General features: G+C 40.8%; 6 protein-coding genes across 6 annotated transcripts; 3 read left to right on the plus strand and 3 right to left on the minus strand.

The window, feature by feature from the left end:
• The first annotated feature begins 642 nt into the window (after positions 1-642).
• On the plus strand, positions 643-8,458 carry LOC106318105 (E3 ubiquitin-protein ligase listerin). Its single transcript, XM_013755958.1, has 14 exons — positions 643-991; positions 1,068-1,185; positions 1,258-1,320; positions 1,402-1,479; positions 1,592-1,683; positions 2,039-2,141; positions 2,309-2,461; positions 2,550-3,641; positions 3,744-4,246; positions 4,415-5,796; positions 6,013-7,040; positions 7,127-7,585; positions 7,676-7,906; positions 8,040-8,458. Exons 1-14 carry the CDS (start codon positions 936-938, stop codon positions 8,265-8,267), a joined length of 5,586 nt encoding a protein of 1,861 aa, XP_013611412.1. The 5' UTR covers positions 643-935; the 3' UTR covers positions 8,268-8,458.
• A 1,223-nt stretch (positions 8,459-9,681) lies between these two features.
• On the plus strand, positions 9,682-11,184 carry LOC106313122 (40S ribosomal protein S4-2). The gene is made up of 4 exons (XM_013750864.1): positions 9,682-9,790; positions 10,064-10,141; positions 10,237-10,515; positions 10,618-11,184. The coding sequence occupies exons 1-4, from the start codon at positions 9,788-9,790 to the stop codon at positions 11,044-11,046; spliced, it is 789 nt and encodes a 262-aa protein (XP_013606318.1). The 5' UTR covers positions 9,682-9,787; the 3' UTR covers positions 11,047-11,184.
• A 337-nt stretch (positions 11,185-11,521) lies between these two features.
• On the minus strand, positions 11,522-14,365 carry LOC106318863 (sorting nexin 2A). The gene is made up of 5 exons (XM_013757013.1): positions 13,133-14,365; positions 12,837-13,046; positions 12,364-12,624; positions 12,176-12,262; positions 11,522-11,838 (listed from the first exon to the last, which is right to left on the minus strand). Exons 1-5 carry the CDS (start codon positions 14,165-14,167, stop codon positions 11,752-11,754), a joined length of 1,680 nt encoding a protein of 559 aa, XP_013612467.1. The 5' UTR covers positions 14,168-14,365; the 3' UTR covers positions 11,522-11,751.
• Positions 14,366-14,514: 149 nt separating this feature from the next.
• Positions 14,515-19,627, plus strand: LOC106318864 (N-alpha-acetyltransferase 25, NatB auxiliary subunit). Its single transcript, XM_013757014.1, has 19 exons — positions 14,515-14,781; positions 14,862-15,018; positions 15,092-15,210; positions 15,281-15,355; positions 15,430-15,523; positions 15,626-15,744; positions 15,904-15,974; positions 16,095-16,236; positions 16,345-16,520; positions 16,592-16,794; positions 17,054-17,184; positions 17,266-17,342; positions 17,469-17,543; positions 17,636-17,828; positions 17,916-18,035; positions 18,137-18,275; positions 18,360-18,400; positions 18,486-18,740; positions 18,820-19,627. Exons 1-19 carry the CDS (start codon positions 14,635-14,637, stop codon positions 19,483-19,485), a joined length of 3,000 nt encoding a protein of 999 aa, XP_013612468.1. The 5' UTR covers positions 14,515-14,634; the 3' UTR covers positions 19,486-19,627.
• LOC106318865 (SWR1 complex subunit 6) lies at positions 19,531-20,476 on the minus strand. The gene is made up of 4 exons (XM_013757015.1): positions 20,271-20,476; positions 20,086-20,191; positions 19,905-20,011; positions 19,531-19,836 (listed from the first exon to the last, which is right to left on the minus strand). Exons 1-4 carry the CDS (start codon positions 20,367-20,369, stop codon positions 19,633-19,635), a joined length of 516 nt encoding a protein of 171 aa, XP_013612469.1. The 5' UTR covers positions 20,370-20,476; the 3' UTR covers positions 19,531-19,632.
• Positions 20,477-21,142: 666 nt separating this feature from the next.
• On the minus strand, positions 21,143-23,992 carry LOC106315036 (cation/H(+) antiporter 24). The gene is made up of 2 exons (XM_013752809.1): positions 23,600-23,992; positions 21,143-23,368 (listed from the first exon to the last, which is right to left on the minus strand). The coding sequence occupies exons 1-2, from the start codon at positions 23,894-23,896 to the stop codon at positions 21,143-21,145; spliced, it is 2,523 nt and encodes an 840-aa protein (XP_013608263.1). The 5' UTR covers positions 23,897-23,992.
• Between the last annotated feature and the right edge of the window lie 3,346 nt (positions 23,993-27,338).

Here is a 27,338-nt window from a genome sequence, read left to right on the forward strand (position 1 = left end):
ACACGAACGGGACACGAGCTGGAATGGATCGAGTCGCTTCTATCGGGTCGCGGACGTCCTTTGTTGCTTGATCGGGAACGCCTTGATCGTCGGACGCGAGCTATCTGATGTTGTCGCGAATGAGGAAGAGGTCGCGTGCTGGAGTTGCTCTCGGGTCGCGAACGTCTGAGCTAGGATCAGGAACGCCTTGGGCTGAAGCTGATCGGGGACGCGAGCTGGAACAAATGCGGGAACAAGAGACGTGATCGAGGTTTAGGGTTCGTCGGATAGCCGACTAGGATTAGGGTTTTAGGGTTTTTCGATTTGGGTATTAGCTTAGGGATTTAGAGTTTCGTGCTGATAACATGTTATAAAAGTAATGAAAAAGTCTATCTTTATTCATAACATAGAAGTTTCTTATATAAGAGATTACACCGTCATAGATAAATAGAAATATTACAAATCATAATCTCTTGGTTATTAGCAATCCACAATCTGGTTTATAACAAAGTCGATGTTATTTTCTTTACTTTTTTTTGGGTATAAAATGGCTTTTTGGCAGTTTTTCCTTTACCAAAGTCGGCCCTAAACGACCCTTTTTTTTTTGTCTATCTGATAGGAGGACTATATTCATAAACCAGCAAGATTTACATCTAAGCCAGCAAAGCGACCCTATATGTCCGTCTTATAATATTTTCTTAGGTTTAGGAGTATTAGCTGGGCCGTCAATAACTGGGCCTGACTCTAACAAATCCAGTCCTAATCGGCACACGCTCGACCCCGACGAACTTTCTTGGTCTCCTCCTGCGACGGCGCGACCACACAACCACCGCCTTCCTACGCCGACCCTTGACTTTAATCTAATCGCTAGACCGATCATACGACCTTTTCTCCTTCCCTCTTCCCAATATCCTTCTAAAGAAGCAGACGTTTCCTCCATCTAACAGTAGAACAAGATGGGTAGACCCAAAGGAGACGCTGCAAGGAGCAAGGCTCGTCCTTCCAGCAGCAGGTGAAATTAACCTTCAATCTCTCCTCGCTTTCCGCTTTTATATTGATTCGCTTACTGAATTGACCTTTCTGAGCAGCTTGGCAGCTTCTCTGCTGCCGTCTGGCTCTGCAGCCGCCGGCCTAGGTTTTGGCGGCTATGTTGGTAGCTCTAGATTCGAATCTTCTATATCAAACGAAGACTCTGCTCCCCTTTTGGTATGTTTGTTCCTCTTTGATTGATTGTGCCTTCTTGAACGCTAGTCTCTCATCTTTGTGGATTTATTGTAGGATTTGGATAGTGAGATGGCCCAACACTTGCAACGTCTTTCTAGGAAGGACCCTACAACAAAGGTAACGCCTTTCTGGTTATTCAATGGAGTATAATTATTAATTACCTCTTCGTCTGAGTTTTGTTAATTGTGGTTTCAACAGATTAAAGCTCTAGCTTCCTTGTCAGAACTGGTTAAACAGAAGAAAGGGAAAGAGCTTTTGCCATTAATCCCACAATGGGTATGTTTCTTTGTTGACACACTAGGGTTTTTGCAGCATGTTGATCACTGTCTTCCTCACGTTGTAGTGCTTTTGGTTGTTCATTGACTTTTTTTATCTCGTACTTTTCCAGACATTTGAGTACAAGAAGTTGATACTGGACTACAATAGAGATGTTCGACGAGCTACGCATGAGGTCATGGCTAATGTTGTCGCTGGTGTCGGGTTGGTACTTTGACTCTCAATTTTCTAATGCATGCTCTTTTCTTGCTGTCATTCCTATCTAGTCTCTCATTTAATTTTTCTTTTAGCATCACACTCGGATTTTTCTTTTAGTGAGATATGAATATGATTTTGCTTTGGGTTTTCTTAACATCTACATCAAAGGAATACATGAATATTTTTTTTGGAATGAATCGTTTGTTGCTCAGTACTGCAGAAGCCTAACTATATTGGGCGTGGCATATAGGGAATGTGTCTTGATATAGTCGTAGCATTCATGCGATATTTCCTCTTTTTTGCCTTCTCTCTCGATGATTGGTATTCTGCATTAATTCGTATTTTCTTATATGTTTGGTAGGAGAGATTTAGCACCTCATCTTAAGTCTATAATGGGGCCCTGGTGGTTTTCACAGTTTGATTTGGCTTCTGAAGTTTCTCAAGCAGCGAAGTCGTCTTTGCAGGTTGGCACCTCGTTCTCAAGATTTCTTTTTCTACCTTGTGTGTAGATGCCACACTTTTTATAATAAACTCTCTTGTCATTTTATTAGACTAGTGAGCTGACCTCTTAGTTCTGGTTAGCTTGTACTATGTTAAAACATTATTTTTTTCGATTTTCATGGTTGAACAGGCAGCTTTCCCTGCCCAGGAGAAGAGATTGGACGCCTTGAATCTGTGTTCAGCTGAGATTTTTGCTTATCTGGAGGAAAATCTCAAACTTACCCCTCAAAATTTGTCTGATAAAGCACTTGCTTCCGATGAATTAGAAGAAATGTATCAGCAGGTACTCCATATGGGTGAAAATCTACGTTAAGGCACAACTTTTCCTTTTGGCTTTTATTTCCCGATATCTTATTCTGCGTTGTTTTCAGATGATATCTTCGTCTCTGGTGGCGTTGGCTACACTTCTTGATATTTTGCTCCACGAACCCGATAAAGCTGGCTCTGCAAGTTTAAATGCTGAATCGAAACTTGCCACGAAGGCTAGGAGAGTAGCAACCTCCTCAGCTGAGAAGTTTTTCTCTGTCCATAAATGCTTTCTGAACTTTCTAAAATCTGAAAGCCCTAGTATCCGGTCAGCGACTTATTCTTTGTTGAGCAGCTTCATTAAAAATGTTCCTGAAGTCTTTAGTGAAGGCGACGTTAGATGTCTTGCACCAGCTCTGCTTGGTGTTTTTCAAGAAAATAATCCAATTTGCCACTCTTCAATGTGGGAGGCTGTCTTGCTGTTCTTTAGAAAATTTCCGCAGAGTTGGGGCAACTTGAATGTTCATAAATCTGTTCTAAATCACTTATGGCAGTTTCTTAGGAACGGGTGCTTTGGATCCCCACTGGTTTCTTACCCTGCATTAATATTGTTCCTGGAAGTTATGCCAACCCAATCCGTAGAAGCTGATAAGTTCTTCGTGAATTTTTTCACTAACTTATTGGCGGGGAGGAGTATGTGTGATTCCCGGGCGGATCAATTATCACTCCTTCGTGCAACCACTGAATGTTTTCTCTGGGGGTTGCGTAATTCTTCAAGGTATTGCGATAATCCCAACTCCATTCAAGATCTCCAAGTTGCTCTAATTGATAAAGTCCTTGTGAAGATTTTATGGGCAAACTTCTTTGAACTACCTAAGGGCAGTAATCCGCGTATTCAGAGAAAGCCAGCTGAAACTCTGAGCATGAGTAGTTCAGTTAGTTTTCTGTCAGAGCTAGGAAGATGCATCATAGAGATTCTTTCAGGAGTTAATTTACTCCAACAGAAACTGCTGTCTTTTTTCTTTAAATATGTTCAAGAGAGCTTCTTGAATACGCTGCAGCAGGGAAATTTAGAGACGATCACGGGCAGCATGGAAAAAATGATTGACTTTCTCTTGTTATTGGAGAGAGACTCAGTTTCCGAAGCTGAGGGTTGGCCTTTAGATCAATTTATACGGCCACTGTTGTCCAAGGCCTTCCCGTGGATAAAATCATCTGTAATATTGTTCATGTTATGTTACCATTTTTATTTCATGGTAATCTGTAATGCTTTATGATGTTTTTACTTGATTAACTCATGTGGTTTTCTCTGTTTTCAGGAATTGATAGATGGTGTGAAGCTTTTGTCAGTTTCAGTATTAATCTTTGGACCGAGAAAGATAGTTCCATCATTTACTGGTGGTATAGAAACTTCTACCCTTCTTTCTGATGATGAAGGGAGTAATATGAGCTCAGAGAAGTTCATTAAAGTTTTCCGAGAAGTCTTCATTCCTTGGTGTATGGATGGACATGACTCTTCGACGGCAGCTAAACAAGATCTCTTGCTTTCATTACTTGATGATGAATGTTTTACTCAGCAGTGGAGTGATGTAATTTCTTATGTATTTGATCAACAACATCAGGGATTTAATAACCTGGCTTCTATAGAAATGCTTTTAGAGAAGGCAAGGGGTGAAATTACAAAAAGAAGTTCTGGGCTGGGGTTGAATAAAAGAATCGGCTCTAGGCCAGTCGATTGGCATCACAACCTCATAGAATCAACTGCTATAAGTCTTGTCCATTCCTCCTCAATGACTACAACCTCTACTGCTCAGTTCCTGTGGTAAGTTAGTCAATATATCTATAAAACAGTATCAAACAAAGCTAATATTCATATCATTTTAATTCAAGCTCACGAATCCAAGATTTTGCATTTACATTTCTCAGCCAGTTCTTTGAGACTGCTTGTTTGCTTGATCTCCGTTCTTATTCTATATTTATGTGTCTGCAGTTCAGTTCTGGGTGGTTCAACGGAAGACAGCAGTATTTCTTTTGTGTCAAGAAGCTCGTTGGTCTTGATATATAGAGGGATCCTCGAAAGGCTTCTTTCTTTTATCAAACAGTCACCATTATGTTCAGTCAATGATACTTGTTCCTCTCTTATCGCTGAGGCTGTTGATATAGAGTTTGATTTGAGCAGTTCCGTCGATGCGACCACGGTGGCTAAGTTTGCAGCAGCAGTTATTGATGGTAGTATCTTCAGTTTAAAGGATCTGAATCAAGATGCCACTCTACTTTCAACGATTTTGTCTTCTATCTTTATCATTGACTTGGAGAACAGATTATCATCACTAGTGGACAATACTCTATATGAGTTTAAAGAGAAGAGAAAGGATCGGGATCTTGTGTGTGGTTTTGTTCATGCTGTTTGCTCTAAGATAAATAATCAGTTCTGGAAATCTATAAATTATGATGTCAGGAAGAGTACAGCAAGGATTCTGGCTCAGTCCTTACGGTCAGTTGTTCAACTTGAGGATGATCTGCAACCTTGTCAACTTACGTTACTGTGTGCTTCATGGATGCCCGAGGTATTTGAGTATCTCTCGTTGGATCAAACTGATGAAGAAAATGTATGTGGAGTGCTCCTGCTTGAGAGTGATGTATGGCCTATGTGGATCAGCCACAGCTCGTTAGCTAGCATTAATACGCGTGATCTGCCTGCTCATTTGTACGAATTGAGGGCATCCAAGAGTCAAAGATTTGTTTCTTTCATTGAAAGTCTGATCATGAAAATGGGGATTCATCGATTTCTTGGTGGCCACAAAGATAATGGGTTATCCTCCCAAGCTTGGCTTTCCGCAGAAATACTCTGCACGTGGGAGTGGCCAGGGGGTAGTGTTCAAACTTCTTTCCTTCCAGCACTCGTCTCATATTGTAAGAGTGAACCAGCGAGGGCAGATTTACTAAACTTCATTTTTGAGATTCTACTGAATGGTGCTCTTGTGCATGGAGAGGATGAAGAGGATGAGAGGGAGAGCTCCGAACACATGTGGGTTGAATTGAACAATCACATAGAGGACGTCCAAGAACCTTTTTTGAGGGCTCTAGTGTCATTGACTTCCACTTTGTTTAAGGAGAATATTTGGAGAGAAGAAGAAGCCATGGCTGCTTTCAAAATGGTCACAGATAAACTCTTCATAGGGGAAGAGACAAGCAAAAACTGTTTGAGAACCATTCCTTTCATTATGAGCATAATAATTTCTCCATTACGTACAACAACCAAATCTGATGTTTCTGGTGAAGACACTGGGCTACCACTGGAAGTTTTCCTTAGAGGTTGGCTGGAGAGGTCTTTGTCGTTTCCTCCTCTGGTCCTCTGGCAAAGTGGGGAAGGTGAGACCCCATTTAATTTTCTTACAATGTTATATTTTTCATGGCTAGTGATCTCATCGTGATTATCTGTACATTGCTTAGTTTTTAAATAAATGATTAGGCTGGCGGTAGATATAGAGCAAGTATTTACTACTGAAATAAGATGGACTTGTGATATTTCTTTCTTTAGTTTTGCTTTGCATGCCTTGCTGATTGTTGTTTCGTTATCTTTATCAGATATGGAGGACTGGTATCAGCTTGTTATCTCTTGTTATCCCGTTAGTGAAATGGCTGAAGAAGATAAGGCACCACAGATGCATGTGAGCAATGAAGAGAGAACACTTCTGCTTGACTTGTTTCGCAAACAAAGGCAAGTTCCTCGTGCATCAAGCGTAGTTACTCAACTTCCAGCTGTCCAAATTCTTCTGGCAAGACTAATAGCCGTTGCAGTTAGCTACTGTGGAAACGATTTTAATGAGGAAGATTGGGATTTTGTCTTTTCTAATTTGAAGCGACTGATTCAGTCTGCAGTAGTTGTGATGGAGGAAACATCTGAGAACGTCAATGAGTTCATTAGTGGTGTTTCTTCCAAAGAGAAGGAGATTGATACTCTTGAGGGACTTGGGCATATTGTTTCTATATCGGATCCTTCTTTAGCCAATGCCAAGAATGCTCTCTCAGCATTTTCCTTGCTTAATGCATTAGTAAAACATAAATCAGTTGAAGGTGAAGACAATTTGAATTCTTTGGCAGATGAAATATGGGAGCCGGTTAAAGATCGGATACTTGAAGGTGTTCTGCGTCTTTTCTTCTGCACCGGACTTGCTGAGGCTATTGCTGCTTCATATTCCCCAGAGGCAGCATCTCTTGTTGCTTCGTATAGAGTTGATCATTTGCAATTCTGGGAGTTGGTGGCTCATCTTGTTGTCGACTCTTCTCCTCGTGCAAGAGATAGAGCTGTCAGAGCGGTGGAATTTTGGGGTCTAAGCAAGGGAGCCATAAGCTCTTTGTATGCAATAATGTTCTCTTCCGCACCAATCCCTTCCTTGCAACGTGCTGCATACACTGTTTTGTCTACCGAACCTATTTCAAGGCTGGCCATAGTTGCTGATGGGAATGCGTCACCCAGTGATGAGTCTCTCATTGATCAGGACTCCATCAACGTTCCATCTGAAGAAAGGCTACGGCTGAGAGATGAAATATCGTGTATGGTGGAGGAGTTAAACTATGAACTTCTTGATACGGATTTAACTGCGCCAGAACGGGTAAACTTTACTTTCAAAAGCTTTCGTTTGTTTATTTGCCCCTCTTCGTACAAACCATTTACTGTAATAGCCGCTTCTAATGGCAGGTGCAAACATTTCTGGCATGGTCTTTGTTGCTCTCGCATGTTAACTCTTTACCTTCACTTACACAAGGACGAGACAGACTGGTGCAGTATATAGAGAGAACTGCAAATCCGTTGATATTAGATAGTCTTTTCCAGCATATTCCTTTAGAACTATACATGGCACAGAGCTTGAAGAAGAAAGATGCGATTGGTCTGTCTGATTTATCCGGGGTAGCATCTGCAGCAGTTCTTGCGATAACAACGGGTTCGTCCCTGTCAACCGTTGAGTCACTTTGGCCTATTGACACCGGAAAAATGGCTGCGCTTGCTGGAGCGATATATGGTCTGATGATACGTGTCCTTCCAGCTTACGTTAGAGGGTGGTTTAGCGAAATGCGTGATCGATCTGCATCATCTTCGATTGAAGCGTTTACAAGATCGTGGTGCAGCCCTTCTTTAATCATGAACGAACTGTCTCAGGTATGTGCGCTAAGACCTTTTCTCATCTCTCAGAGTTGTAGTGAAGGTTCACTAATACAATGGCACTGCATTGTTTTATGTGATCCGCAGATAAAGAAGGCAGACTTTAATGATGATAGCTTTTCAGTCAGCATAAGTAAATCGGCTAATGAAGTGGTTGCTACATATACAAAGGATGAAACCGGGATGGATCTGGTGATCCGTCTTCCAGTTTCTTACCCACTCAGGCCTGTTGATGTCAATTGCACAAAAAGTATTGGAATAAGCGACGCAAAGCAGAGGAAGTGGTTGATGTCTATGCTAATGTTTGTTCGTAATCAGGTACTGTACTTTTGTCAGTCATGATATCCAGTTCCATTGGTAGATTCACGAAAAAAGTAGAACAAGATATGATAAACTTGGTGCTTGTTTGGGCTGAATATCTTTTTAATTTTAATTTGGTGATTGGAAACAGAACGGGGCTCTAGCGGAGGCGATAAGAATATGGAAGAGAAACTCGGACAAGGAATTTGAAGGAGTAGAGGACTGTCCGATATGTTACAGTGTGATCCACACAGTGAATCACAGCCTTCCAAGGCGGGCTTGCGTGACATGCAAATACAAGTTCCACAAAGCATGTTTAGACAAGTGGTTCCTTACCTCTCATAAGAAAGTCTGCCCCTTGTGCCAGTCTCCTTGCTGATTGAAAAAAACGGAGCGGAGGTTATGTTTTGTGACATTAGTGTGTGAGTTTTGCTTTTAACACAAACACTCTTCTTACTTTTTTTTACTTTCCATCAAAGAGAGTTTGAGGAGGAACGTAGGTCGCATTGATATACAGAGATTTACATGATGTGTTGAGTTTTGTTCGGAAAGAATAAATGATTTTCAGTATACATGTGGAAGATGGTGAAAAGGATAATAATATATATAGAAAAGCTTTACTTCCCCTCTTTCTCTGTCGTATCTGCCTTTGGGTCAGTAGCAGGGTGTACTCATGGATTGTCTTCCTCAGGCGACCTCGTCTCTCAGCTCATTCTATTCTTTCTCAGCTTACTCTGGCTGCTCAGTTTCGCTTAACATTAACTAAATACGACACTCAGTCCATGATGTTAACCTAAGTAAGTTCTCAGTCATGTCTGAGTGCATAGTGTGTATACTTGCTTTCATTTGACATATTGTTTTCCAAGTAAATATGTTAAAAGACCATCACCGCTAGGCCTGGGCGTTCGGGTACCTGTTGGCGTTCGGGTCGGATTTTTCGGATTTCGGTTCTTTTTTATAACACTTCCTAGGTCCCATTCTAGTAAATTTGCAAGTACGGGTCGGGTTCGGATATAACACATCGGGTTCGGGTCGGTTTTGTATCACATCATAGAACCCATAAAGTAACCATATATCATTCGGATTCGGGTTAATATCGGATCGGTTCGGATATACCTGAAATAAAATCTAAAATTTAAAAGCAAAACATAAGAAATATATACTTATTTATATATAATTAAGTACTTAAAGTGGTTATTTAAATTTTAAATACTTATTGTTAGATACCATATAAAAATAAATATGAAATTGAATATTTGAAGTATATATTCATGTTTTATATAATTACATTGTATATTAGTTTGGACATTCGGACCGGTTTCTTCGGATATTTTTTCGGATTTTTTGGTTTTTTTTTGGGTTTTCGGGTTACCCGTTCGGGTTCGGTTAATAACACTTCGGGTTCGGATATGTTTTGTACCACCTTACGAAATCCATTCGGATATTTTTTACATTTTGGACCGGATACGCATCAGGTTTTTCGGTTCGGATTTCAGATTATGGATTTTACGCCCATGCCTAAACACCGCTAATGTAGGAAACGTAGGATATATATGAAATCGATTTATTTACCATCATTGTGTGTATTTGTACATGAGCCTCCTTCATAGGTACAATTCAATATGCCGTAAGTTTATGTTTCTTCACCGAAGCAGAGATGACAAGTGGAAGGGACTACTAAAACGGCACCGTTCAGTAGGTCCATTTTACTTAAAACCCATAAGGCTTAAATAAAGTTTGGATAAATGGGCCGAGCCCTAAAGAAATTGTTGAAGAGGGTTAGATGGAATAGGGTATTTAAACAAAATTAGGGTTTCACTCGTTTTCTCTCTCTCTCTCTCTCTCTCTCACAACTTTCACTAGTCGTCTGAATCGGAGCTACGCTTGCAAACTCCAATCATGGTTAGTCATCCTCTCTCTCTTTATTCTAGTGACTGTTTACATCTTTGATGGTTTCATAGTTTGATTCCCTGGAGCTTTGTGTTAGTGACTTAGACTATCGTTAACTTAGCTTTCGTAGCAACAATCTGATTGTGTGCATCAGGGTGGTTTTTCTTTAGATCTGGCTTACTTAGATCTCATTGCCGCTCTAGTTCATGATGGAATCTCTTTAGCACTTGAAATGTCATTTCTATCGATCTAACATATGCATTTGTTGTTCTGTTAATTGTACAGGCGAGAGGTTTGAAGAAGCATTTGAAGAGGCTCAATGCCCCTAAGCATTGGATGCTTGACAAACTCGGTGGTGCTTTTGTATGTCTTCTGCACTCTCTCTCTCTCTCTCTTCTTGTCTCCATGTATATATATATATATATATATATCTCATTGCTCGCATTGGCTTCACACAGGCCCCCAAGCCATCTTCTGGACCCCACAAGTCGAGGGAGTGCCTTCCCCTCGTTCTTATCATCAGGAACAGGTTGAAGTACGCTCTCACCTACCGTGAGGTCATCTCCATCTTGATGCAAAGGCATATCCAGGTTGATGGCAAGGTCAGGACTGACAAGACCTACCCTGCTGGTTTCATGGATGTTGTCTCTATCCCCAAGACTAACGAGAACTTCCGTCTTCTCTATGACACCAAGGGACGTTTCCGTCTCCACTCCATCAGGGATGAGGAAGCAAAGGTTTTTTTGATCTCTCTCTCTCTCGTGTCATCGTTTATAGTACTAATGTTTGACGTGTATGTATACTAACAAGATTTGTTTTTTTTTTTGCTCTATATTTAGTTTAAGCTTTGCAAGGTTCGAACTATCCAGGTCGGACAGAAGGGTATTCCTTACCTGAACACATACGATGGTCGCACCATCCGTTACCCTGACCCACTCATCAAGCCTAATGACACCATCAAGCTCGACCTGGAGGAGAACAAGATTGTGGACTCCATCAAGTTTGATGTCGGCAATGTTGTGATGGTGACTGGAGGAAGAAACAGAGGGCGTGTTGGTGTGATTAAGAACCGTGAGAAGCATAAGGGAAGCTTCGAGACAATCCACATCCAAGACTCTACAGGACATGAGTTTGCAACACGGTTGGGAAATGTCTTCACCCTCGGCAAAGGAACTAAGCCCTGGGTTTCTCTTCCTAAGGGTAAAGGTATTAAGCTCACCATCATCGAGGAAGCCAGGAAGAGGCTCGCTGGCCAACAAGCTGCTTAAGTTTTCTGACTTTCAGCTCTTTATCATGTCGTTTTAGATGACTTTTGTTTCCTTAGACTCTCACTTTGCATCTTTTGGTTTGCTACTCAGTTTTGAAACTGATGCTATTTTATATATTTTAAGAGTTTTAAAACATGATCTAGTACAACACAAGAACAACACTGTCCAATCGATATATTATACCAAACCTATGGAAGACTTTCACTATTAGTCATTTGCAGTTTGTTTGTTACAAACTAATACTATGTTACAGAGCTATGATAACTGTCGTTGTCCCCGTGAACAGCTCGTTGATTCGCTCCTCTTATGTCCCATAATGATCCGTCTGCGTTTTGGTTAATATTGAGGGCACACATACATTAAGTATTGAGTTAAAACATTAGAGCTGTCTTCTCAGTTTTGACACTTATATTTAATGTATCTGTCTCGTCAAATACCAACGAGCACCCGACATGTATAGATGGTGAATTGGTGAGTAACGCTAAAGAGAAACAATTTACAGCAACTAAAAGAAACACCCGAGACAAACGTTTTGCTGAACTCTATCAGATAGATACAACAGATGAACAAACAAAAAAACAAGAAAATACATTAGTTCGACACCCATTATTAGTTTATCACGGTATTTTGATTCTGTGTCAAACATGGAATTGGTATGATTATGCCAAAATGAACATCATTCGCTCTTTCTTTTTTCTGTGTTTGTTAGCTGCTCTGCTTCTCTCTGTCGTATTGGCTCGTCTCTTCTGCAGCCTTTGCCCACACGTTGCTAATTTTCTCTGCGTATCCAACCTGCAACCACAACAAACACAAGTATTTATTTCAGAAACTCGACTCTGTTTCATTACTGGCAGATTTTATTAGCTCCTACTTCCTCTTCACCGATATTATCATTCAAAGCACTCATCATTCACTAGCCTGTAAGAGATCCACCGTCTCATTATAATCTATTTTTCAACTTCATTACTCTTAAAAGCTCATTAGGAATGGAGCTACACTACCTTTTATGCTTAACCTTCAAAATCTCCTTACCATTAATTACTCATTCTACATAGAAAACTTTCGCTGAGCAATAAGGAAAGGCTGAAGGCTTCATAAAAAGCTAATGTGCTGAATAATATTAACGTACCTGGTTAACAACAAAACCCTTCATCATGTTCATGAAGTCTGCACGCCTTTCTCCATCCAACCTCTCCACCTCAGATCGGTTGTTATCCTGCAATAATACAAATTTACACAAGAGCACGATCAAAAAAACTTCATATCATGTTGGTACATCAGCACAAGCTTTCATATGCAATGGTTATTACTAAATACCTTGATCCTTTCATACTCTCTGATGGCAACATTTTTTGCATCTTCAGTGACCTTGATGGTTTCTTTTAACTCTTCTATTTTCCGGATCCTTGATTTGTCACCACCAAATACCTTTGATGATGCAGCCTCTAGCTTTTCAGCTCTTGCTTGCAGCGAAGAAAGCTCTGATAGAAGCGTCTGCACTGTCAGTAAAGCACTAGATCTATCTGCAAATGCGACTTGGACAGCCATCATCATGCCAAGGTACTCATGTAGTGTGTCCTGTAATGAACAATTCAGAGAAAAGAACAGCTCTTAGTGAAGCTAAAAGTCCAGTACAGTTACAAGCCGATACACACTAAGCATGAGAGATTTCATGTGAATTCCTTAAATCAAAACAAACATCTTTTCAGACATGGAAAGGGAAACAACACTTCATTTGATTCACATGTAGAAGACATATGGGCATTTTCTGTAGCTGGATATAAATTTACCAAATGTTTGACAGTCTGGGAATTCAACTCCCTATAAAATCTGCTTGCTTTTACAGCCGCAGTGGCTAGATTCTTCATATCAGTAGCACGAGTTCTTTGGGAGTTGAAAACAGCTTCTTCGTTCTCGAACTTTGTCAGCTTAATGAATGCTAACCCCAGTTCACCCATGGTTTCCCCCATGTCTTGCTGTGCCTTCACAAGGGATTCAGCCTACAAATATAATCCACAAAACGGTTTGTTCCAAACAGAATACAACATATGATGTATAAATCAACTAACAAGGATGACACTTTTACCTGCTGTGAGGAGTTGATAATTTGTTGCTCAAGATCAAGCATCTTCTCCTTCTTCTCCAAAAACTCTTTATCTTCTTCAACAACCGCTGGTTTCGACCCACCCCAGTCATTAGAAACCGACTGCCTCAGCTCCTTAAACAATCTCAGCAGATCCCTACCTCCTCTAGCAGGCTGAACCACCTCATGCACCGGCACCGCAGATGCCCCACCTTCACCAAACAGCTGCTTCGGAAGCTTCACAGCGCCGTCCAACATCCTCGAGGCCACATCAGTACTCATCGGCAGCGGCAACTTCCCTTGCACCTGAAGAAACACTTTCAGCTCATCGCTCTTCCTGATAACAGGGTGTGCGCTGAGCCTCCGCAAGTACTTCTCCAACGCAACTCTCCTCTGCTCCACAAACTCTTGCTTCTGCATAACCTGACTCTCTACCACGCTCTTGTCCGGCCTCGGTGGGATGCAGAACCCTCTGTACGACTCAGCCAATCGATCTGCCAACGTAACAACATCTCTAAACCTTCTTCGCACGCTGGACTCCGATACACCGAAGTCAGGGAGATTCGTCCTCGTCGTGATCTGATACGTGATGTAAGTGTTTCCTCCCACGATGGAATTCGAAGTCTCCTGCTCTTTCTGAGGGTTCGATACGGTGATCTTGATGTAATCGGAGCTTGACGAAGAAGGAGATCTCGATAGTGAATCTGGGGATAGACTGCTATCCTCGCCGCCGTTGATCTCGCTATCGGAGGTCTCATCGAAAGGGCTGAAGATAACATCGGCGTAAGACGGCGGCTCGATGTAGGAGGACGGCGCAGTAAGTGGATCAGAATCAGCCGGAGTCAGGACGGTAGGAAGCGGCGAGAGAGGGTCGTGAACGGTGGAGAGTGTTGACATCGCGCTGCGATAAGCAGAGTTCGATGAATCGCCGTTGACATCGCCGGTTCCGTCGCCGTTAAGGACGAGATTCTCCATCTCCTCCTTCGGTACTTTGAGATTGGTCTCTTCGAACCCGTCGGCATTCTCCGATCCCATCATCTTTTCTTCTCCGGGGTAACAAAAAAAGATCGATTAGGGTTTGACGATCTGGGAAGAAACGGAGAGATTCCTGCGCCGGTGGCTAATCGCATTAAAAGACACCGGACTCGCTAAGATGCGCAGGTGGGGTTATGAGAGAGAAGACTAACATGCGCACCGCGTCGGGTCAGGGATGGCACGTGAAGTGGGGTTAAAAAAGTCTCGCCATTTGACAATTGCCAATGCGTAACATGTGATGTGAAGAATCTGTCAACGTGATTCACCGATGGGCTTACTGAGGCCCATTTAAAAGCCCAATAAGTTTAATTCCTGACGGTAATAGCAATATCGCCGCGACCAAACGGATTGATTAGGTTTTCATTTGGTTCTTAATCTGCAAGAGGTTCTCTCTGATCGTCGTCGTATCCTGTCTTAACCGCAACTGTATCTCGGTCAACTGATAACTCACTTCTTTTTCCCGACAAACTATGGCTTCCAAATTCGGGTTAGCAGGTGGAATACCGGAGCGTCGTGTCCGACCAATCTGGGACGCAATCGACTCTCGTCAGTTCAAGAACGCTCTCAAGCTCCTCACTTCGCTTCTCTCCAAGTACCCGAAGTCACCTTATGCTTTAGTAAGTTATCGTACAATCATCGGTTTCGCTTTTCTCTTCTTTCTGTAATCTTTAAACGGGAGTGTTGTTGCATTTGATAGGCGCTTAAAGCTCTGATTCATGAGAGGATGGGGAAGCCAGATGAGGCGCTGACTGTTTGCTTGGATGCTAAGGAGCTTTTGTATAAAGATGATTCGTCGTTGATGGATGATCTTACGCTCAGCACATTGCAAATTGTGTTTCAGAGACTTGATCACTGTAAGTGCCCTTCTTATAAAGAAGAGTTTAGAAGCTTGGTTATATCTAATTCGTTTGTTTTTGATGTGATCAGTGGACTTGGCTACTGGTTGTTACGCTCATGCCTGTGGTAGATTCCCTAATAATCTGGAGCTTATGATGGGGCTCTTTAATTGCTATGTTCGTGAATATTCATTTGTGAAGCAGCAGCTGGTTGGTCTTTCTGCTGGTGAACAGTTTATCAGTCTTTATTTCCCTTTTCTTATGTCTTGTTCTGTGACAGACAGCCATAAAAATGTACAAACTTGCCGGAGAAGAAAGGTTCTTGCTGTGGGCAGTTTGTAGCATCCAGTTACAGGTGCAGCCACCGTCTATCCTGCTATTGTTTAGCCTTTTGGTACTCTATTTCTAAGTTGTGAAGATCTTGTACAGGTTCTATGTGATAAGAGTGGGGAGAAGCTCTTGCTACTGGCTGAGGGTTTGCTTAAGAAGCACATTGCCTCTCATAGTATGCATGAGCCAGAAGGTGAATTCACTTTACCATGAATGTCTTTTCTTTGACAAGCTATCGAACTAGTTCAGATTTCTTCAGGTTTTCTTCCACTAATGAAAGTCTGGTTGTTTTCAGCTCTCATGGTGTATATCTCTTTGCTGGAACAACAATCCAAATACAAGGATGCTTTAGAAGTCCTTTCTGGAAATCTGGGCTCTCTTTTGGTGATTGAAGTCGATAAATTACGGATACAGGTAATTTTACAAGGTTGTATTTTAAGTAGGTGCATACATTCTGATATAATGCATGTTCCCTAGTTTGAAGTTGAAATTATAGATAATATGTACTAGCATACAGAGTCTTTTGTTGTATGATCGGTTTCTCACGCAAACTCTCACACTTTAAGCTGACAGGGGAGACTCCTTGCTAGGGCACGTGACTACTCTGCTGCTGTTGATGTCTATAAGAAAATCTTAGAATTGAGGTACCTTGTGAATGCATGAGCATTTCAACTCAGTGTTTTCAGAGTTGGCACTCTTTCCGGATTGATCTTTCGATTGTTTCTGTCAGTATGCTGACATGTTTTTTTTTGTTCGCTTGGCAGTCCAGATGATTGGGAGTGTTTCCTACAATATCTCAGCTGTTTGTTTGAAGATGACAGCATGTGGAAATTCTTTGACGATATTGATCAAATTCATCCAACTAAAAACATAGAATGCAAGTTTTCTCACCTAACAGAAGAAATGGTAATTATAATAACCTCTAGCCGAACTTAAATTCCTAATTCGTGTTCCTTTGCTTTTTAACCTTAACTTCTGGCATATACATTATCTAATTTCTTATCCAACATGCAGTTTGATTCTCGTATATCAAGTGCTTCAGAATTGGTGCAGAAGTTACAGAGAGATACTGAAAATAGTAACTTAAGGGGTCCGCACTTGGCAGAAATTGAAATCGAGAAGAGAAAGTTCTTATATGGAAAGAAGAACGACAGCGAGTTACTAAAATCATTACTCCAATACTTTCTCAAGTAAATCTTTGTGAACTCTTATTGGTTGGTATCTAATGCTTACGCTGACTTGCATACCGCTTTGCATACAGATTTGGTCATTTAGCTTGCTATGCGTCCGACGTTGAAGCATTCCTACAAGTATTACCCCCTCATAAAAAGGCAGAGTTTGTCGGAATGTTAGTGGAAAATGCTGACTCGGTTTCTGCATCAGCAACCACAGTGCTTGGTCAAACAACAACCATACTCAAAGTTCAAGAACTGACTGGAAACATTTTTGAGCTTCCTCTTGGCGGTGTGTTCTCTTTGCTCACATTCCTTCTTCTGAAAATTTTCCATGTTTTCTCCTTATGAAGATTCAGTTTTGAATCTACAAGCTGTGCGACTCTTTTGTGTATACGGCATCTCTCTGTTTTGGTGTACAGTGTAATGCATCATTTTTCCATCATAGTTTCCTGTTGCCTCCCCTATTTGGGTTTCTTATTATTGCAATCTAGTTGCTCTGCATGTGTTCTGCATCGGTTTATAATTCCATCTTTCCTTCCAATATGTAGAGATTGAAGCCTCTGCAGTCAAACTGGCGAAGTTATACTGTCAAAATCTTCCGCTTTCCAAGGACTTGGATCCTCAAGAGAGTATGTTTGGGGAAGAACTTCTATCTTTGATTAACAACATGTTGGTCCAGGTACTTTGGTTGTGTTGCATGCTTCCCCGACACTGTATAACCCCTTGTTATATATATAATTAACCTTGCTGTTGTTTCCAGTTATACTGGCGTACTCGAGATTTTTGCTATCTTGCTGAGGCTATCATGGTTCTTGAGTTGGGCTTGGCCATCCGAGGGTCAGTAACTAACTGCTTTAGCTGCGGAATGTCGATTTGAGTTTCTAACAGTGCCACTTTTGGCATTTCAAAAAGATAATTTTCTCTGACAGGCTTTAACTTGATGATTACCTTTTGTTTTCACAGACATGTCTGGCAGTACAAGATCTTGCTGTTGCACATATATTCATATATTGGTGCTCTTCCGCTTGCATTTGAACGGTATTCATAGCTTTCCTTGTTTTTGTCCTGGAATAGAAAAAAAAAACCTTCTTCGGCTTGTTTTACTGAACCACTTGTTTATCTTATGTTAGGTATAAAGCTCTTGATGTGAAGAACATCTTGACAGAAACGGTTTCACACCATATTCTCCGCCAAATGTTGGAATCTCCCATGTGGGTAGACTTATATAACCTCCTACAAGACTACCTCAAGTTTATGGATGACCATTTGAAAGAGTCTGCAGACCTTACATTTCTTGCTTACCGCCACAGAAATTACTCAAAAGTAAACAATTTGAATTCCTCTCCATTACCATATCTCCCTGTGTACATTTTGTTACTGTCGTGACTTATCTGAATTATCCAATCTCAGGTTATCGAATTTGTCCTATTCAAACAAAGACTGCAGCAGTCAAACCAGTACGAAGCTGCGAGGGTCGAAGCGTCTCTATTGCAATTGAAGCAGAATGCAGATAGCATCGAGGAAGAAGAGGTAACAAATGCAATATCCTTGTCCTGTAAATTACCTTATGTCCATTTATTTGATCCTCTCATAATAATATCTAACTCTGCATGTATTCTTGTTGGGTCTAGCGCGTTCTTGAAAACCTGAAATCTGGAGTTCAGCTTGTGGAGCTCTCGAACGAAATGGGATCAAGGACACTGAGGTTCAATGAAGATATGCAAACACGACCATGGTGGACACCTTGTCCTGAGAAAAACTATCTATTAGGTAAGTATTTCCTTCACTATATTAGTTGTTTATTTTTTTTGTTGTTGTGGTGCTATTCTTAATATCAATCAACAACGTCTGTAGGTTCATTTGAAGATTTTTCTTACTGTCCCAAAGAGAATGTGGTACGTTTGTCTATATCAATACACTTTCTCTTGTACTTGGGACCGATGCAATTTAGTAATGTTTGTAATTGTTACATGTCTATAGAACAAAGATCGTGAAGAAAACGTGAAACGATCCATCCAGAGAAAATCCCTTCTACCTCGGATGGTATACCTCTCTATTCAGTGTTCGGCAACGGCATTAAAGGAGAGTCTTGAAACCAAAGGGTCTGGAGGTGACCTCAAAACCTGCGAAGAACTTAAGTCTTTGCTGGAGGAGTACACCAAAACGTTGGGATCTTCTTTCAGTGACGCTGTAGAGATGATCACAGAGATCTCACAGGGTGCAAGGACTTTTGAGGTTAGCTTATTCTACACCTTCCACCTGCACAATTGTCAACTGGTCTTAATGTTATTGACTTTGTGGGAAAATTCTGCAGACGCTCGGTTCAGATCTTGTTGACTGGTTGAATTTTGCCGTGTTTTGGAATGCTTGGAGCCTGAGTTCCCAAGAGCATTGGCATGTGTTGAACATGCTATTTGAGAGGCTTATTCTGGACAGAATCAAATCAATGGGATCTTCAGAGATGAGTTCTTGCTATTCTGATGTGCAGGTCTTGGTTCAGATCATCACTGAACCGTTGGCGTGGCACAGTCTTATAATTCAAGCTTGCACCCGCTCTTCTCTCCCATCTGGGAAAAAGAAGAAGAAAGCTCAACATTCGGATCATCTACCTTCCTCCCCGATGTCTCAAGCAATCAAAGATTCTATACATTCCTTATGCAGCACAGTACAAGAAGTTTCTAACTGGCTACTGAATAAAATCAACAACCCGGAAGATGATCAAGTGGAGAGATTTTTGACAACTCTGAAGAGGAATGAAGGACCGGGACAGGTTCTTGGGGTTCTAGAGAGTTTCATTGCAACCAGCGAAGAGTCAGAGGTTGGTAGCCGCATCTTTGAATCACTGAAAACATGGAGCAAGGCAGACTCAGCACGTAAAACAGTCACCGCGCAACAGAGAGTCCTCCGTGAGTTTCTCCAGATCTGTGAATCTAAGAGAAAGCTACTGGAAAAGCTCAAACAACAGATGACCCATGTTTGATTGATCCATCTTAAATCATAAGAACACGTTAGAGAGAAACGTCGATGCTTTTTGTTTGGCTATTTCATTCTCATTCATTACAGAACACACGTTGATGTGGTCATGTTTCAGTACAATTTTTGAAAAAAATGTTTTACATTTATTCTCCTATGCAACAAACTTCTGACAACGAGTGTCCTTGTGAATGTTTTGGCAACGGATGGAACAAAAACGCATCCCGCATAAGCAGCAATTGTATCCTGCAATGTAACCACAAACTGTGCAGAAATGGCGACGAGAAGACGAAGTCGGAGGTCCCGCTGCTGCTTTCAAGTAAGTGGGCACATGCGACGGTAAAGATTCCAAATTTGCCTGAAAGAGAACCCATATTAGCTTGATCTCAGCTGCAGAAACGATAAACAAGGAGCTGATTACGTTACCTCCTGCAAGAGCTCAGTGAAGGACTTGGGAGCTTTACGAGCCTCCAAAGCTTTTGCTTGTCGAGTTTTACGCTTTGATCCCTTGTGTTGCTTCTTCTGCACGTATCCTGCAACAAATCAAACACATGATTGAAAACTAGAAGAACTATGTATATCACAGAGAGTAACTAAGATTACTCACCGAGGTCATCTTCTTCGTCGAGAGAGGCTTCTTCATCATCGTTCAAATCAACCACCTCCACGGCTCCATTATCGTTCTCTAAAGCTTCCAGCCTAGCTATAGCAGCCTAGAATTAACCAAACACAAACAAAGTCTCATTGCCAAGAAAAAAAATCATAAAGTGATTTCGAAATCAGACAAGACACCTGGGTTCGATTGTCGGTGCTTGTAAGAGCTGCCGCCATCTTCGAAGCAACCTTACGAGTACGGCTCGAGACTCGACGGTTTGCCATGTCTTCCTCCATACCGCTAAAGACGATTCAGTGTACCGGCGACGGTGGAAGGGCAGCGGCGTTAGAGACTTAGAGTGGTATACAGTGTATTCGCGTGAACTTGACGACGGTGAGGTCTTATCAAGAAATAGTCTGGTTCACTCTATAATGGCCCGGCCCATTGGGCTTTGTGATTTAACAATTTGTAGAATCACTTTAAACACTTCTATCTCTAATATCCAAGTTTTCAAAATATAATAAACAAATTATAAACTATAATGATTCATAAATATAAAAATAATTTATAAGTATCTCAAAAATTATTATTATTATATAATATCTCATAAACATATAAAATATTTTTACAAAATTTCAAGATACCTATATATTTTTTCTTATTTTTGTTTCTGAATAACTTTTGAAAACATATATATGAAGATGTTTTTGGAGTATTTTTATCGCCAAAAGTTCTTAGTTATATATTTAAATTAAATAAATCATTTAAAATAATTACTCAATTTTCATTAATATTTTAAGTTTTTTCACCTACAAATTTCTTATAAAAAATAATTTTATTTATTTGTTTTATTAGTGAAATATCCTTGAAATTCTAACAATGCAGCTGCATATAATAAAAAAAAAAATGAAAAGCAAATTGACCAACCAAATGAAGCTTCTTCTACATTGGAATTTATTAGCTTTTATATGAACTTGGATACAAATTTTGTTTAGATAGCAAAATCATCCCAAAAATACAGAATGTACAAAACAAAAAGAAACCTAATCAGTTAAGCAATCTGTCCTAACTAACAATTATTACAAGACCAATAAGACACTAACTTCTTGTAATCCAACTTGCCATTCAAGAAACCACTACCCTTCTGGTTCCTCACCTGTTGCTGTACTACTAACACCGAACCTTCCGAGGCAAACACACTCCCCGCCACAGTGTCTCCGATCACTCCAAGCTGGTGGTTCTCACTCCACTCCGCAAGCCCTTCTATAATCTTCGGGTTGATACCTTCTCTCTTCCCCGTTATCCACAGATCATAGTCGTTGTCATTCAACGCTTGTATTGCAGCCAGCGTCTCCGCACCGTTCTTGACCACAACCTCCCTGTAACTAACCCTCTCCTTGTCTTCATTCTTGACCCAGAACCACGTCACCACCCCATCGTCCAGCTTTTTCTCCCTCTCGTCCTCTCCTTCATGGTTAAACGACAAGAACCTGATCACCGTCAAGCTTATGTCTGGATTCACCGTCATCCTGTCGGCCAGATGCAGAGCTTCTCTGTTGTCAGCTCCTCCTAAGAACAGAACAACAAAACGGTACGTTTCTTGGGACCGAGCGTTTCTACGCCGTCCCTTGTCGTAATAGATACAAACAGAGCATGGCGTGTGCGCCAAGACATCCGCGTTCACGGATAACATGCCGGAGTTACGTAGCTCCGTTGGTGCATCGTCGTCGAGACGTTCTTGCTGATAAGGTAAGAGAATGAAAGCGGTTTTATTAGCCAATGCTAGCTGGCAAATGTTGTGGTACATTAGACGCTTTGGAGCATGAGCTGTGTAGGCACGTAGCGTTACACATTCAAATCTTCTCTCTTGGTACAACCTAAATGCGGTTTGCACCTGGTTTCTCCGGGCACCTTCATCTTCTTCTTCTTCCACCTCTTCCTCATCGTCCTCCTCATCCTCTTCCTCCTCCTCGTGGTCGATAAAAACTGGCGAGGCTCGCCCCATTAATTCCACTAACTGGATAGCATATATACAAAAGGGGCTACTTGTAGTGGGATTAGCAAGGTCGAGAAAGGTGAACAAACCGGACAAGGCTTCGTGGTCGGCGACGGCGAGAACAAGTCCCACCTCGGTAGACGGGGGAGTGTGTTGTATGGTGCGGTACTTGCTGATCCTGTAAGGACGATCTGGATCGTAAAGGAAGCTGATAAGCGGTGTTGCTATTCCCGTAACCACAAGGGCATGCAAAACCAAGATAGCAAAACCGGGTAAACCGATTATATTTTTGTCTATCCAATGCAAGTAGAGCAAGGTATCTATCTGGCCTCTCAAGTTCAACATGAGACCAAGCGTGAGACTGTCTCTGGTGGGGATTTTAAAGAAGACAGCAGCGGAAAACACAGCGAGAAACTTAGAGATGAATCCAACGGCTGTCATGTAGACGAGAGGAGAGAGCTTTTGTTCCCAAATATCATTGGTGATAAGATTGACATTGGTCTTGAGTCCCACCAAACCAAAGGAGAAAGGCATCAAGAACTCATGGATGAAAGTCTCGCTCCTAATAGCCAGCGTCGAACCCAAAGGTGGACCTTGAGGGACAATGAACCCTAGCAAAATGGGTCCCATGCCCATAGATAAACCAAACATGTCTGTAATGAAACAAGCGACAAGAACACCCATGAGAATCATTACAATATAGTTTTGGTCGACGAGTTTCCCCTCTGGCGTTTGGTCGACCACCCACTCAAGAGCTCGTCCCACAACCAAAGACATAAAAGCATTGAATATAACCACCGATATAAGATACCAAACTATAGCCGTGGCTCCTCCTTCCTCTACCTGATTCAAGGCCTCGAAAAAAATAAGAGCAACAATCGCTGCCATGTCTCCAATGAGAGCCACCGACATGGCGAACTTGCCTACTTCAGAGTTGAGAAGGTTCATGTCTCTTAAGACGGTGTAGATGACAGGGAAAGAACTAAAAGCCAAGGCAAACGCAATCGATCCAACTGATGAAAACTTTCTCATGTTCTTGTCCATTTTGTCTCGCATTGCCATCCCCGTGGCCAAAGTGCATACCAGGGGGACGACAATGCCGATCACAGCAATGTACTTATGCTTTCTTGGAGACTTTGCAATGGCTGAAACGTCAGTTTTGGCCGCAGTGATAAAGAAGAAGTAAACAAATCCCAACAGTCCCAAGTTTTCACATATGTAATTTGATATCGGTGGGAACAAGTAGTAGTTGAAGTTCCTGCTTCCTCCAAGCATCGACGGTCCTATCATCATTCCACCCTTCAAAACACACACAAAACCATTTTTTAATATTCTAAATCAATTTTTATTTATTTAAACCATATGCATGGTGGAATTTGAGATTTATAAACCTATAAACATTTTAGGTCAATTTTAATATAAAAAATCGATAATTTTAGAGGTCATGCATGTATAATAATCAGAACAAATGTTTCATCTGAGTGTACCCCAAGCTATATGATAAATGAATGTATAAGATTAGTGACGCACAATGATCTCGCAGACGATACGAGGTTGACGTAGAGGTCGAAGGAGGAAGCATGTGATTTTGATGAAGAAGATAATAAGAATTGCCTCGATCAAGAAAGTTGAAAATGCATAGTTCATAGCGTTTTCGCCTCTGAACATTCCAAATGGTTGCTTACTGTGAACGTGTCGACAAACCACCGGAAGTCTAGACGAGAAGTCTCGAGTACTAACCTCACCGGTGGGTGGTGGGTCCTCCGGCCAGAACCCAATATGGATTGGCATGAGAATCCGGTCATTGCTGGGGAAATGCCTAACCATTCAAAATATTTGTTTAAGATCACGGTTTTGTTCATCTAAAGCAAAACGATTGTGATCATCGATGGAGAGAGAAAAAGAGAAGACAATAGATACAAAGTTGATGTTCTTTTGAAAACAAGTGTGGATGTGCGTCATTTTTGGGAAAAATTCTAGTTTTCGCTTAGTCCTTTGTTTTCTTTTTCTGGTTACGAGTTTTTGACTTGAAAACATGTATTTTGTGGTATGATCTATATTTAGCATAAAAAAAGAATTTTACTTTTTGAATTTGTTTTCTTACACATATTTTAAATAAAAACCATATATATATATATATATATATATATGTTTTTCTCTTTTATCTTGTTGCACCAGAAATATATTTGTACTCTGTAAACTGTAAATTAAAATATGTTTCTTTTCCTATGAAATGCTATGGAAAACTGTGAATATATTCAAAAGTTGCTATAAGATTTGTTACTATTTCTTTTTACAGTGTTAAGTATTACATGTGAGGTTAAATATGTGAAAATGTCACTTCATTCCTTAAGTTTTGCAGTATCCCTTACTGAAATAAATATTTTCCTTCTCCAATATATCAGTAATTAGTTGATAAAATACAAAAGAGAATGATGGATGAATTTAGAAGCAATAACATAAGGGACAGGGACGTGCAAGGCACGGCCATGGTAGCTGGCTAACACAAACTCCCATGCATCTATTTCCTCCTCCTTTGTTTTGTTCCTTGTGGGGACGATGAGAGCATGTTTATTGCTAGCACCCTTAGACCATCATTAACGCATGTATTTAAAGGGTCTCTAAGGTTAATTATGCATTTAAAATAAATCAAAAACACTAAAAATCTGAAAAACCGTCTTTAATTTGGGGACGATGGAGACCGTCTTTTGGGGACACGTGTAGGCGAGAGGAGAGGAGAGAGGAGGAGCGTGTGTTCGGTTTGTTTGGTTTCTCTCGAAACCTCTCTCGAAAACTCTCCATCTTCGTCTCCGAGAAGGGCGATTGTCTCTCTCTCCGTGGTTCCTCGACGAAAGGCGATACTCTCTCTATGTGGCTCCGCGAGGAAACGGCGATACTCCCTCTCCGTGGTTCCTCTCTCTCTGTGGATCGTAGACGAAACGACAATTCTCTCTCCCTTCGTGGCTCCTCGAGGAAACAAAGAAGGTCCTATCTCTCTCTCGGTTGCTGTCGTCGAGGAAGGAAATCTCTGATTATCTCCCTCACCGTGGGTATCCTCGACGGCGAAGAACCGCTCTCTCTCTCTCTCTCTCTGTGGATCAACTGGAATCGGAAGGTGAATCGTTTGTTCTGTTCTTCAGTCATGCATGTCTTAGATTAGACTTATTCTTGTTCTAATTGTAAGATTTTCTTATGTTTGTAGGTTCGATTATTTCTCTTGGTGGCTCTCGTCGACGGCGATATATGGCTCTCTGTCGATGGCTCTCCTCAACGGCGACGGTGCTCTCTGTCGATGGCTCTCCGCGATTCGTTCAGGTAAAGCTTCGGTTTCATGTTCTTCAATAATGGATGTCTCGGATTGTGCTTTGATTAGTTGTGATTTGTTGGTTGAAAGTTTTATAGTTTTGATAATGTTTCTGTCCGTTGATTCTGTTGGCTTTAGGTGAAAAATATTTTTATTGAATCTCGTTATGTTTGTCGCAAGTTTATCAATTTTGATTTCGGTTCTTTCTGTTGATTAATTTTTTTTTTGTTCATGTGTGGTGAGATGAAGGGATAAACAAGCGTTTGATATTTTCGGTGGAAAGAGAGCTCATGGAGGTTCATCAATAAAAGGTTAGTGTTACTCTTCCATCTGAATTATTACTGATGTGGTTTAGGTTCTGTGATGAATTGAAAGGAGGGTAATAAAAGATGTAGTTAAGATTATGGTTGTGTAATAAATAGAACTGATGGTAACATAGAAATCCGAACGTTAAATGTTTTGAATAAGTTAGATAAATGTCAAGTCTTTCTGATTATAGTGTTATGAAGATGAAAAAGCATTGTTTGTTGTTTGTTGTTAGATATATGTCTACTCTTTAATGCATTCAAGTCTGGTTCTAGTTGTTGAATGCTACTTCTCGTTGTAGTTATTTATAAGCATTGTGTTTCTCTTCAATCTCCATCATCTTAATGCGTTTGCTCATTCTTTCTCCTCTTTCTCCTCTTCGGAAATGGTTTTCAATCCATTTGAAGACAATGCCAAATTTGTTGATCTACTTAATAGTCAACAAAATGTTGTCTTTGGCAGTCAAGGAAGTGTTTCAGTCTCTGCATCACAAGATCCTTTCGTAGGCAGTCAACAAGAACCAATCCATTGTGACAAGCTTCCGGCAGAGCGTAGGGAACGAAAGACGTGGTCGCCATCAGAAGATATAGTCCTTATCAGCTCGTGGTTGAACACGAGCAAGGATCCCGTTGTTGGGAATGAGCAAAAGTCAATGGCTTTCTGGAAGAGAATTGCCGCATACTATCTGAAGAAGATCTCAAGATAAAGTTAATTAAAGAGTTGATGTAACTCATGTTCTTGTTGGTTGCTCTGTTAAAGTTTCATGTTATGTCGTCTTAGTTTAAGTATGTCATGTTCTCTGTTGCTGATTCTTGTTGATGTTATGCCGTCTTAGTTTAAAGTTCATCTTATGTAACTCATGTTCATGTTCTTGTTGGTTCCAATTAATGATATTTGTTTCTGTTAATCCACTTTGTTTATGATCTCTGTTGCTGATTCTTGGTCGTGTTCTTGTTAATGCTCTCTGTTGCTGGTTCTTGTTTATACTGAATTGATTTCTGTGTCTTGTTCTAGATACCTACATGAGCATTGTGGACTTGTCGTGTTCTGTCAAGACGTGGGAGTGGAAGATACTCAGACGAGAGAGGATCACGGACTTGTTGTGTCAAGTGTCGCTATGTTCAAACACTAGTTGATCACGACTTGTTGTGTCAAGTCTTCTATCTTGTACTCTTATGTCAAGTCTTGTGTCTTGTACTCTTGTGTCTATCACGGACTTGTGTCGACTTTGTACCAAACTTGTAATCTCTTTATATATCTTCTCTCTCGACTTGTATGAACAACTCTTTAATCTCAAGGCTATGTATTTTCTCTTTTGATCACAAGTTTTAAAAATCTCAAATCTCTTTTTTTTTCACTCTTTCATCACAAGTTTCATATCCATAATCTCAAGTCTCTTTTTTTTTATATTGTTGTGATCACAAGTACCGTAAACAAAATATCAAGTCTCTATTTTTTCACTCTTTGATCACAACTTCTCAAAATCTTTGATCACAACTTCTCAAAATATTTTCTCTCTTTGATCCCAAGTTTTTAAAACTCTTTAATCACCATATATGGCTTCTTCTTCTCAAAACAATTTAGACAAAGCATTTGATGATGCATTTGATGAGCTCTTTGATCAACACCTTGATCACGCCTTTGAGAATTTAACCATTC

The sequence above is a fragment of the Brassica oleracea genome, chromosome C9 (genome assembly GCF_000695525.1).
Source record: "Brassica oleracea var. oleracea cultivar TO1000 chromosome C9, BOL, whole genome shotgun sequence".
Classification (NCBI taxonomy): Eukaryota; Viridiplantae; Streptophyta; class Magnoliopsida; order Brassicales; family Brassicaceae; genus Brassica; species Brassica oleracea.